At 41.9% G+C, this 12,677-nt stretch overlaps 1 protein-coding gene across 1 annotated transcript in view; it reads right to left on the bottom strand.

Annotated features, from left to right (window-relative positions):
- Window positions 1-12,677, bottom strand: part of LOC109920629 (serine/threonine-protein kinase LMTK1-like) — a 118,776-nt gene that overhangs the window by 18,893 nt on the left and 87,206 nt on the right. Inside the window, exons 6-9 of the mRNA XM_048611095.1 lie at window positions 10,160-10,215; window positions 9,601-9,688; window positions 4,051-4,184; window positions 429-513 (exon numbers count right to left, since the gene is read on the bottom strand). Coding sequence (XP_048467052.1) covers window positions 429-513; window positions 4,051-4,184; window positions 9,601-9,688; window positions 10,160-10,215 — 363 coding nt within the window. The remainder of the gene's footprint in view (window positions 1-428; window positions 514-4,050; window positions 4,185-9,600; window positions 9,689-10,159; window positions 10,216-12,677) is intronic.

Genomic DNA, 12,677 nt, shown 5'->3' with positions numbered 1-12,677 from the left:
TGACTCAGCTAGTGTCCTGGGTCTGGGGTTTGAATGCTGCCATAGCAGACGATGGAATTTGAATGCAATAAAAATCTAAGAATAAAGAATCTAATGATGATCATGAAATGATTGTTGGGGAAAACCCAACTGGTTCATTAATGTCCTTTAGGGAAGGAAACTGATGTCCTTTTCTGGTCTGGCCTACATGTAACTCTAGATCCACAGCAACGTGGCTGTCTCTTAACTGGCTTCTGGGCAATAAATGCTGTTCTAGACAGTTATACCCATATCCTGTGAATGAATTAAAAACATTGGGAAACAAGAGCCAGACATAATCTTTCAACCTTCTGACATTTTCCAACATTTAGCAACAAGAAAGCATGGCCAAAGATTACATTGGACACAGCTCAAATGTACTTCCAATTCTTCATTCCTTACGTCTTTACCTTGTATTTATTGTGGGAAAGTCCATAGTCTCCAATTTTAACAGTCAGGTCCGCAGACAGCAAGCAGTTTCGCAGGGCCATGTCACTGAACAAAGCAGAACCACAGCTATTACTGTATAATAACAGATGAAAACACCTACAGTCTCATTGCTAGTCAATTATAGCCAATTCTCCTCATCTGCTCTTCTGGAATACTGTGTCCAATTCTGGTAACCCTGTTATAGGAAGGACACTACTAAGCTGGAGAGGGTTCACAAATGATTTACCAGGATGTTGCTAGGAATGGACGGTTTGACTTATAAGAAGAGGCTGGATAGGCTGAGACTTTTTTCACTGGAGCACAGGAGGTTGAGGAGTGACCTTACAGAGGTTTATAAAATCATGACAGGCATAGATAAAGTGAATAACAAGCATCTTTTCCCTAAGGTGGGGAGTTCAAGACTAGGGGGCCTATTTTTAAAGCGAGAGGAGGAAGATTTAGAAAGACTTGAGGGGCAACTTTTTTACACAGTGAGTGTTCGCATGTGGAATGAACTTCCACAGGAAGTGGTGGATGTGGGTACAGTTACAATGTCTAAAAGTCATTTGGATAAGTATATGAATAAGAAATGTTTGGAGGGATATAGGCCAGGTGTGGGCAGGTGGCACTAGTTTAGTTTGGGATTCTGGTCAGCATGGATTGGTTGGACTGAAAGGTCTGTTTCCATGCTGTATGACTCTATGACTCGACAACTTTGATTCCTGAAGACCTTGGTAAAGTATGGTAATATAGGTATCAAATGACCATTTGTTACACGAAGGTACGAAAGATTAGTTGGTCCAACTCCCAACACAGTATCATGGAGGCTGGGTCTATTGTTGGTTAGGAGTCTATTCGAGCTGGCCTAGCTCTGCATTCAGGGGGTAATAGTCCAGCAGGAAGTGGTTGTGTAGCAATCCAGAGCAAAAGCAAGTGTGCTCTGGATCTGGGGAGTCTGGTGTCAACCTTTAGCAGTTTCACCCTTCGTAGCAGAGATCAATTTTTCCAAAGTAGGCCACCATTGAACTGGGATGTTTCCAATGACAGGAATTGACCAGAATAAACTTGCCGGAACACTAAGCAGCAAATTTATATTGTTTTTAATATTAAGAAAAGAGACATGCTTCAAAGTGGTTCGTCTTGCACTCATCAGGACAGAGCTGCAAGAATGCCAAATCTCAAATAGAACAATTTATAGTGTATGTGAAGAGACCTGGCTGGTTGGCAAGTGTCCTCTGATTAGTAGAATGCTTATGAAGGAAGTATCAGACGCAGTTAACTGCTAATCTTTTGTTTCAATTCAAACTCGTCACAACACAGCATGGCAAAGCCTCGACCAATCGGAGTTCACTTGCCAGCCAATCAGCACCCTCGTCTCATGCGGTAAAAAATGTTATTCCCTTTAAGATTTGGCATTCTTGCCATTCTGTCCTGATGAATGCAAGGTGAATATCTTTGACAACATGTTTCAGTTGTTTTTCAGTAATGCTCAATTTCTATGCTACCAAGTGAATATCTGCTTATAAATATTCCAAGCTGAGGGAATTTTCCTTTTACTTGGAAAGTCCATTTGATGGGAATGCCTACAAGTTGGTTGCAATGCTTTAGCTGACCAGGCCTGTGTCACTCTGTCTGATGCAATGCATTGAGTTTGCGATGGGAAGCGAAGTGTTTCCTCGTGTCATTTGGAAGTTGTTACTTTGCTGTGCTCTAGCCCAGGGATACGGAGCAGAGGGATATGATGGCAGTGGAAGCACATGACTTCTGTCTAGTACATTGTACCATGAACCACAGTGACATTAAAACAGATGGTTACGGCGCAGAAGAACGTTGTAAGCCTCTTGTCTGCCCTGTTGGCTGACAATCCCACTGCTCCAACCTCGCTCAATAAATTCCTGTTTCAATGCTGCCATAAAAGACACCATTGTCTGTACCACAAGCAGAACAATCCGAGGTAAACAATCAATGCAAAGGTACTTCTGCTTCTCACGTTATCCCTGACAGCCATTGACCAAACGCTAGGACAAAGGTGGAAAGAGGTTGTAATGGTCGGAAGCTGTGGAGAGATTCACCCGTGGAGCTGAGCAGCTGGCTGTCCTACTGGCGAAGCTGGTTCGACACGGTGTTGGCTGTGGCTCAGGCAGTGGGCACAGAGAACTCAGGGCCGGACAAGCAGCGAATGATCACCCTCCGCAACAAAATCACTGATGCTGGAGCCATGAGGTCCACTCTGTCAGCATCAGGATATTGTTGCAGGGAATGAACAGCAGCGATAGTCTCCAGGGTCTGAGGGAAGGGGGGGGGGGGGGGGGAGGGGGGGGTGGTGGTTTAGCTGGGGGAGGCATTAGGGAAGAAGAAATAGGCTTCCAGCTTGAGAAAGTGTTGCTGCCAGCTGTAATATTGCGACCAGAAGGCACAAAGTGGAAAAAAAAACAAGAGTAGAGAAAAAGCAACCATGTAAAAAAAGAGACAAAAGCAGTCATTAGGCTCAAATTAAGAGAAGGAGAATAAACCTTTGAAAATCATCAATTTTTATCCTAAATTCAATTAGCAAAACAGTGTTAACTTTGCAAAGTCTCCTAACCTGGCTTGTCGTACAGAGCAGGGATATCATGGCCATAAAAGGGAAGTTGTGCAGATGCTGGGAATCTGAGACAAAGTCAGAGAATGCTGGGGAATCTCAGCAGGTCTGGCAGCAGAGAGAAACAAGAGTTAACATTGCGAGTCTGGTACGAAGATCTTCCTCAGAACTCCTGAAGAATGATCATTTCTGATCACAAATATTGACTTTGTTTCTCTCTCTGCAACTGCATCTGCTGTGTTTCTCCAGCATTTTTTGTCTTTATCATATAAGTGTGTCCATGGATCAGTCACTTCAACTGGATTAGATCAGGCTGGGTCACCTGAATCCTGCTTGATTATTTCTTCATATGCCTTGCTTTTTTTTTAAAGCTGTGTTACTTGCATCCATCTAAATTATCAAAAGAAAGGTTTAAAGCATTGGCACTAGAAAAGGATGGGTGTTCAATTTGTAATTGAGATTTGATGTTTTGAATGACTCAAATCATTTGGAATTTACCCAGCCATGTACAAAAATATTATGCATTCTAAGTTTCAGAAAGGCACTCTGTTTTCAACAGAGATGTGGAAAAGCACTGGGCTAGGTGTCTTCAGCTCTGCAGTGGTCCCTGCAGATGTTACAACGATAAAACAGAAAATATCACCAGGAAATGTATCTACAGTGGCACTAACATCATTGCTATCCACTTTGATACTCTGCCCCTGTTACAGTGATTAGGTGAAACTACCAGAGTGAAATACCAGCTGCTTAATTCTTAAGAGATTTCTCAAAATATTCTATCCACATAACATTCACTCTCTTAACACATCATGGCTTACTCTCCTGGATGGTTAAAGTCCTATATTGTGCTGAGTGCTTGCTGGTTTCTTTATAATTTCCCAAACCTTAATCAAGAAATTAACTTAAAGAGCTAAATAAAAAAAAAGATGAATTCTCAAAATGCTGTTAAAATTCAATTTAAATTTTCACTTCAGAAGGACAGTGGATATTTGCAGTCTTACAGAGCACAGACAGTTGCTTACCTGTGTATATAATTATGTTTGTGTAAATACTGTAGGCCTGATGTGATCTCGCAAGCCATTCGCTGTAGGGTTGAAGGATCAGGGGCCAATTCATCAGCTGCATTATGAGTTCTCAGATAACCCTTTAAGTCACCCTTGAAAACACAGCAGTAAAAAGCAAATATTAATCTACAGGTTTAGTATAATCTGCTTTGCTGGGTCTATTGTAGCAGTTGAAAATAAGCAGTGAATATCAGAAAGGTGAAATATTGATGCCTCTTGTTTCATCTGCAGCTTATGCAATTGTTAATGGTTAGCATGAAGCTTCATGTTTAACGCTGGAAGTCGGGGAGAAGTGGTTTGCAGTGGAGAGGCGATGAACATCCTGAGAGGTTGACAATAATCGTATACCTCTTTTGCATTTTCCTTCCAACTGTTCCCAAGGCCCAGGCAGACCAACCGGTCATCAGAAGACCCTAGGTATAAACTCTACAACAATGTACCACTTTGCTTGGGCATCCCATTAGGTGTAGAGAAAAGAAAGTGAGGCAGGAGACTGATAACACCCATCTGTCGCCTCCTAAGTAAATTTCTTGGAATTTTGGAAATATAAACCACAAGTAGAGGCAGAGACCTGATTCAATAGGTCTTTCCACTGCTGTCTATCACCTTCACTGCTCCCACATTCTCCATAGAGAAGGACCGTGTGCCAATGACACAATATGAGACCACACTGATAATGTGACTGGTATCTTTGCATGGATGATACTTGCATTTCTCTAGTGCCTTACACATCCTCAGGATGTCCCCAAAGTTTGCAGCTGACAGAGGACTTCCGGAGGATAGTCACAGTTACAATTGCAGGAAATGCAGCAGCCTATTTTCACACAGCAAGCTTGCACAAACAGCAATGTGATAATGACCAGATTATCGGTGTTTGGTGATTTTGATTCAGGAATGGATATTGGATGGAATGCTGAGGATAGCGTCTCTGTTCCACTTTGAAATGGTCACCACGGGATCCACTTGAGAGACAAAATGTTCCCTCAATTTAATGCTCCACCTGAAAGATGGCACCTCCAGGCATACTGCACTCCCTCAGTACTGCACTTCAGTGCCAGTCTAGATTAGGTTTTTGAGTCTTTAGAATGCATTAAATGCATAACCTTCCGATTCAGAAGCGTGAGCTAACCAATGAGCCACAAAAGAGGGACATTAAAAAAAAATGTGGGGAGAGTCTGGTTCAGTGAGGGGGTGAGAAAAACTCCAATGATGCTTTTGCAATCTCTTGCAATCATGTACACAGCAGAATGCATCGTTTTTGCGGCAAAGTTATTACTTTCAATGATTGAAGAATGTCTTGTGATTGAATGTCTGGTACAGAGGTGTCAGTCTCCTCTGGATGGTGGCACGCTTATCTGTAATGCAGATAGTTGTGGGTTCAAGTCCCACTTTAGTAACCAAAACTCAAATCTAGACCAACACAGCAGTGCAGCCTTCCTGCAACGCTGCACTATCAACAGGTTTCAATTGCTGTGGGAGTCTTTAAACGGAAGCACCTTTGGATGAATGTCAGATTTCACATGGCACCATTTAGGGAAGAGGAGGGGAGTTTCTAAGTTAACACTTACCCTCTCAATTCACTGAAAAGAGAAAGAACCTGGTGCTTTATCTCATTGCTGAGTAAGGGAACTTGCTGTGTATAAACTTGCACCAGGGTTTCTTCCTTTGCTTCACAATTCAAGTACTTAATTGGCTATAAAATGCTTTGGGATGCCTCACATTTTTGAAAGTTGATAAAATAAATGTACTTTTAATCTTGCCGACATTTTTTGACATTATTGGTATTCTTTCGTACAGTTTAAAGGACGTACATAAACTGAACATGTAAACTATAACAAAAAGCAAACTGCATGCAGTACTTTTCAACCATTGTAAGTAATATACCTAATGTAAGATTAATCTGTGCTGTAATACATAGAAATAACTGCAGCATGAGCAATCTACCATCCTTCCAACACCAGAGGCATAGTTTTAAACATTGGCTTATATCTTTAAAGCAATTCATATTTGAGTTCAGGAAAAACTCAATTAATTGCATATTACAATTAAAACTTTCACTCGCAATTTATAAATCAATTTTGCATTTTTTTTTATGGCATTCAGCTTCTCTATTTAACTAAGGGTTTTTGGCACTTTATGTCTGTGAATTTCAGTGCTTAACACACCAAAACATATTTCTGATTTAGAAATAACACAGTGTGGAGCTGGAGGAACACAGTAGGCCAGGCAGCATCAGAGGAGCAGGAAAGTTGACGTTTCAGGGCGGGACCCATTTCTGAAGTAGGGTCCTGACCCAAAACGTCAGCCCATTTCTGAAGAAGGGTCCTGACCTGAAATGTCAACTTCCCTGCTCCTCTGATGCTGCCTGGCCTGCTGTGTTCCTCCAGCTCCACACTGTGTTATCCCTAACTCCAGCATTGGCAGTTCTTACTATCTCTGATATTTCTGATTTATTTTTATTTGGATCGGAAATGACAAGATCTAACCACCAGGAGGCACAGGATATCCAGATTGACATCTTCATCCCTATGGTCATGGCATGTGTAATACGAATCATCAGAGAATCGCTGCAGTGCAGAAGGAGGCCAATCATACTGTCTGTACTGGCTTTCCAAATGAACATTATGACTTAGTGCCAAACTCCTGCCTTTTCCCCATAACCCTCTACATTTTTTCTATCCAAATAAGCATCCACTGCCCACTTGAGTGTCTCAATTGAAGCTGCCTCCACCACACTTCTAGGCATTGCATTCCAGACCCCAATTACTTACTAACTCACCCAGTCTCACTGAGGCCAAATGTGTCTGTTTTACTGTCATCATTTGCTCAGCACGGGCTGTGGTGAAATTCACATGGTTCTGACGTGCAACATTTGGTTGAGCCAAAGGGAGGGAGAGAAGGAAATTCAATGTGATCAAGCCCTGATTGAACAATTTTGATTCAACAAGCTGTTTGATTGTCAGGCTATCAAATAAGTTTGTCTGAATTTACTGGAGGCAGTCAATCTGCTCAACAGACTAGAAGTTTAGTACGTTAGGACTGAAGGACTGTTGACATGGCAAACTAATTGGTTGCAACAAATTACACTGGTTAGTTATCCACCAATACTTAAACACAAGCTCAATAAGTACTGAAGCAGTCAGTCGGAATGCACCTGTAGAGAAGCTGTTCCTTTGGTGCAGATTAAAAGAACAAATTGCAAATGTTGGAATTGCAAAGCACGTTGCTCAGAATCTGTAAGAAGAAAAGACACATCAGTGTTCACAATGGGAGATTCGATCAGGACTGACCTGATCAGAGATCCCACTCCAAACATGAACCTCTGACTCTGTTGTGCTTTTCCACCAAATTCAGCTTTTATTCCCCTCTGGGGGGACCAATGAGAATATACTTAGTATTGCCAATAAGTGCATTTCAAATGTCCCTGCATTTGTTTTAAAAACTTTAGCTTAAATATCCAATTGTCATAATGCGTTGAAGTCATGAGCTCTTCTGACACAGCAAGTAATGATGCTAAATATTTCTTTTATTGATAAAGTCAATTCAGTGTCATAATTAAATGGAAGTGATCAGAAAATTCAGTGTTTTCTTCAGGGACCTAAAGTGTGTTTACTCCACTGGAGATTACTAAAAGCATAAAATAAAACCTGTAGAACCTTATAATATGAGCACAGAACAAGACTAGCAGCATTTCGTCGCTCCAGATTATTATAATTGTGTTGATTATTGATCTCACCAGGTCAGCATGGTCAAATTGTGCAGGTCAAAATGCAGTGGCAACAAAGGTGTCCCTTGACAAGCAAATGTTGACTCGGTGAGTAGAGAAAGGAAGCTTTAAAGAGATGTTGATTTTTTTTTGTCTAACCTCTCTGAGCCTCAAAACAGCTCCCTGGAAACAATGTTGAATTGCAGTGGCAGCTGCTTGCTGTACAGTCCTTTTGCCTACAGTTCCCCTAAAAACATAACTATTATAATCCATCTTCCCCCATTGAGGCTCATAGAAAGTGAGGTCATGGGAGAGCTATAGCAAGTCTTACACTGTACAGCACTCAGGACGCTGCACTGTAAGGTGTGAAGTGCAGCTTCATATTCTCCCAGTATAAACATCTCCTTCTTTTTCTATGCAACGACATCTTACACCACGGCACACCATGGTGAGGGCAGCAAGAATGAGAAGGAAACAGAAAGGTCATGTCCCCTTTAAGGTTTATTCAGCCTGTTGGTGCTGTCCATCTCCCTAGAGCAGATATAGGCGGCAAAAACAGAAATGAATGATAACTCCCCACTTTCTTGTTTCCTTTAGCCAAAGGTAAGACCAATATTTCTCCACGGAGTTTGTTTCCGGCTTTAGCCTTTTATCTTGGCACATTTCAATGGATCGCTGTAGACATCCATTTCTAATGGTGTGGAATGGATAGGGAGAAGGAGGCTGGATACAGGGAGCCCCTGAAGAACAACTGGCCTACCATCCTTTTGGAAAATGTTGTCTCTCCAGTTGCTGAGCTGTCTTTCCATCTCCATGGACTATGCCACTAAAAATTCTGGAGAAATGAGGGTTTGGAGACTGATCACTGTTCTGCTTAATCAACAGATTTGTGCTGGGGATTGACACAGTATTTGATGTAATGTTTCCATTAAGCAATAAGTGTAGCAGCCCAAATCTAATTCCATGTTGGGATGATGGGTCAGAGAGGTAACCATGCAAGGTCCCATTACCAATCTGAAAATCTTTCCAACAGCGAATGAATTGATTATTGTGGCAGTGGATTGCCTCCTTATTCAATTGGCTGTAGTCTAGACAGAGGTCAGGATGTGCAGGAGAAGCTGGACATTATGATTGCTTTTCCTCTCTTGACCACAAACTGATTTCTGCTATTGATGTTTGATCTTTGAGGGAGAAACACCAATGAAGCCAAACGAGAATGTTATCAGCCCAGAGGAGCTCTTGCAATCCAAACATTGTTAGAACAATGACTGGTGTGTGAAGTAAATGAAAGGAGGAAAATTGGACTTTTTAGTATCTGCAGTATATATTAAAATGTTATGTTGGCTCCACTTACTCCAGTTGTCAAAATTTCTATTCACAGTTTTATCGTAATACACAGCATTTTAATTGGTTATAAAATCAGGTGAAGTAGGATATCTTTATCAAAAAGTGAGATTGTGGCTGAAATTTGGAGAGATATAGTGGGAGACAGTGTCTCCTCTTGCTCCATGTTTCTGTTCTTTAATACACCCTTATGTTTCTGACTATCAACAAGCAATGCGTTGGGAGGTCTAGGTGTGGATTCTAAAACAATTGAAGAAGGAAACTACCAACAGCTGTAGTAGTGGTCCACATCCGTGTTGGTCCTGTTAAACAGCCACTGTATGTGATGGTGCTGAGAGATCAGTCAACCACTGCTGTCAAATGCCTTGCAAGCTCTCAAGTTGCAGGATGGACTACAATGACAAGGCTATGGTGAAATACTCTCCGCTACTGAATGGCCAGAAGATGTCTGTACTCACCAGCTGACAGAATTCCATGACAAGGAGATAAGGCGTCACCTCTGTAAACTGAGCTAGGCACTGAAGCAGATTGGGATGCTGGAGGCTTCTGTGAAAAAAGAAATGACTGTGAAACATCAGTAAATTGATTATTCAAGCGCTAAGTCAGTGATTAGCGTTTTGGACACTAAGTCCTCCATGGCTTTCAGACACTGCACTCCCACTGATTTATTTGAGGTGCTCAATATTCTGAGTGTAATGAAGAATTGGAAAATGATGCTCTGAAGGTTGACACTTCAATCACTCTATTGATCAATCTGCTAAAAGAACATGCATGAAATTCAACAAAAGGTTTCAGGTTAACAACTTAAAAGCAATGGATAAAGAAGAACAATACAAAAGTTTAGGAAAAACAGCATGATTTTCTTCACAGTCTCTTTGTGTCCTCCCTCTGTTGCATTTCTTAGCATATGTACTTTAAGAAAGATGCAACTACATGGCATGAAATGGAGCTGCTTACATCTGTCTGTGAGATATCAGAAAACTGAGTAAATATCAATAAATGAAGTACAAATACTACTGACGATGCACGTCTGAAACAAAAATGCTAGACATACTTTGCTGGTCCGTCAGCATCTATGGAGAGAATAACAGTTAATGTTTCAGTTGCAGACCGTTTATTAGAATTGCTAGTGAGAAAGATCTAATTTTGAAATATTGGCATGACTTTTCCTCCTCAAAGCAGGAAGCGGATGTTGGGAAAATCCCTGGCTCAGTTCACTCAACTTGGGAGGAAATACGAGGAAAAGACAGAAGGCAGTCAGGCTGGTCAACCTGGGAAATGGTTAGAGGCAAGAAAAGTCCTCTAGCCCTAACCTCACACCTCTCACACCTCGCCACAGGCTTCCTGTGCCCCATCCAAACCATCTTATTCCTCTTCATCCATTTCTCCTGGCTGCTCTAGGTTCACTAGATTCATTCCAGAAATGAAAGGCTTATGCAATGAAGATAGATTGAGTAGTTCAGTTCTGTAGTCTCTAGAGTTTAGAAGGATGGGAGGAGATCCAATCGAGGTATGTATGATACATAAGGGGTCTGACAAAGTAGACATACAGCACAATCTTATGGCACAATCCAGAACGAGTAGTCATAATTTTAGGCTGAGGGTTGGCAGAATTAAAACAGAGATAAAGAGTAATTCCTTCTCCTAAAGGGTCATAAATTTATGGAATTCACTCCCCCAGAGTGCGGTGGAGATTGGGACCTTGAGTAAATTCAAGGAGGTGACAGAGAGTTTGTTAATTCGTGTCAGGTTGAAGGGTAATGGGGAGTGGGAATGGAAGTGGAGTTGAAGCTGACGTGAGATCAGCCATGATCATATCAAATGGTAGAGCAGCCCCGACGGGCTGAATTGCCCGCTCCTGCTCCTAGCTCTTACATTCTTGTTCAGGCCCTATGTCAACCTATGCTCCCCAGCCATCTTCCCAGCTCATTGCTCCCATGCCAGACTACAGAATTTCCAGGCCCATTCAACCACAGTATGGAAGTAAAATAACTCTATTCTAACAATAAAAGGTGTTAAAAACATTGATTAAATACTTCTACATCTTTAAAAAAAATGTCTTTTCACTAAAAGCTAATAAAATTGCTAATCATCCAGATTCTTTTGCACATGAACAGTAGAAACTGCCAGCGCTTGAAACCTCTTAATCTTGCGTAAATAAAATTGTAAAATTGACAGCAGAGATCAGAGCCAGACCTGCCAATCAAGCAGGGGCTCAGGTATTTCAACACAGTAATGGATGTCTGGGCTCTCAGCCAAGAATGCATGCTGAGGCATCAAACTCATCAGTCGCATGCCCTCCTCTGGTGCATTTCCATTGAGACAATGGCTAATCAGAATTTGGAGGGCCTGGATTGCTTTACAAACAGCTTAAATATAAAAAAAAGACTGTGAATCCAGTTATTATCCAGTGATACTCAAAACACTTAGAATTTTGTGAAGAAAATGGACAAAGATCCAGACTGACACTTCCGGGTATTATTAACAATTACCTGATGTTGACTTAGTCAGCCTCCTATCTCATGACATATTACATTATCATTTCTAAACTTCGAAAACCAGGAAGCCTCTATGGATATCAGGATCTTAACTATCCCTTAAATAATCTTGTTTGACAGTTCCTTCCCTATATTGCTTCCCACAATAAAATCAATCCCATTTACTTCAGTGACCTTATCTTGAACCCATATTTTCCACTTTGGAATTAAATGCAAAGGGCAGAAACACAGCTGTTTTCCACCTAGGAAGCCTCATCATAGTTTAATTTCTTTTGTATATTTGCTGGCTTTTTCCAAGGTAGTGCCTACAATTTGAATTTTGCTAAACTCTTCATAAAAAGCATTCTTGGGTCATCCTATGTAAATTCAAGTTTTTATTTGCCAGCGATCATCAATGTCTTTGATATGCAGGGCTCAAATTGAGAGGGATGTTGAATAATACAACACAGCACTGACTAGTAACAGGTCACCCAGCCATTGGGCAGGGCACTGGGAATGTTAATGTAAAAATAACCATGTCCCAAAATCCACAAACCTGAATGCCCTGGTCGACCCATTGTCTCCGCCTGCTCCTGCCCCACCGAACTGATCTCCAACTATCTCGACTCCATTTTCTCCCCCTTGGTCCAGGAACTCCCTACCTATGTCCGTGACACCACCCACGCCCTCCACCTCCTCCAGAACTTCCAATTCCCCGGTCCCCAACACCTCATCTTCACCATGGACGTCCAGTCCCTCTACACCTGCATTCCCCATGCAGATGGCCTTAAGGCCCTCCGCTTCTTCCTGTCCCGCAGGCCCGACCAGTCCCCCTCCACTGACACCCTCATCCGCTTAGCCGAACTCGTCCTCACACTCAACAACTTCTCTTTCAATTCCTCCCACTTCCTACAGACAAAGGGGGTAGCCATGGGTACCCGCATGGGCCCAAGCTACGCCTGCCTCTTTGTAGGTTACGTGGAACAATCCCTCTTCCGTACCTACACCGGCCCTAAACCCCACCTCTTCCTCCGTTACATTGATGACTGTATCGGCGC

This window comes from Rhincodon typus, chromosome 23 (assembly GCF_021869965.1).
Source record: "Rhincodon typus isolate 14 chromosome 23, sRhiTyp1.1, whole genome shotgun sequence".
In the NCBI taxonomy this organism is placed as follows: domain Eukaryota; kingdom Metazoa; phylum Chordata; class Chondrichthyes; order Orectolobiformes; family Rhincodontidae; genus Rhincodon; species Rhincodon typus.
This window is presented reverse-complemented; position numbering and strand designations above follow the sequence as displayed.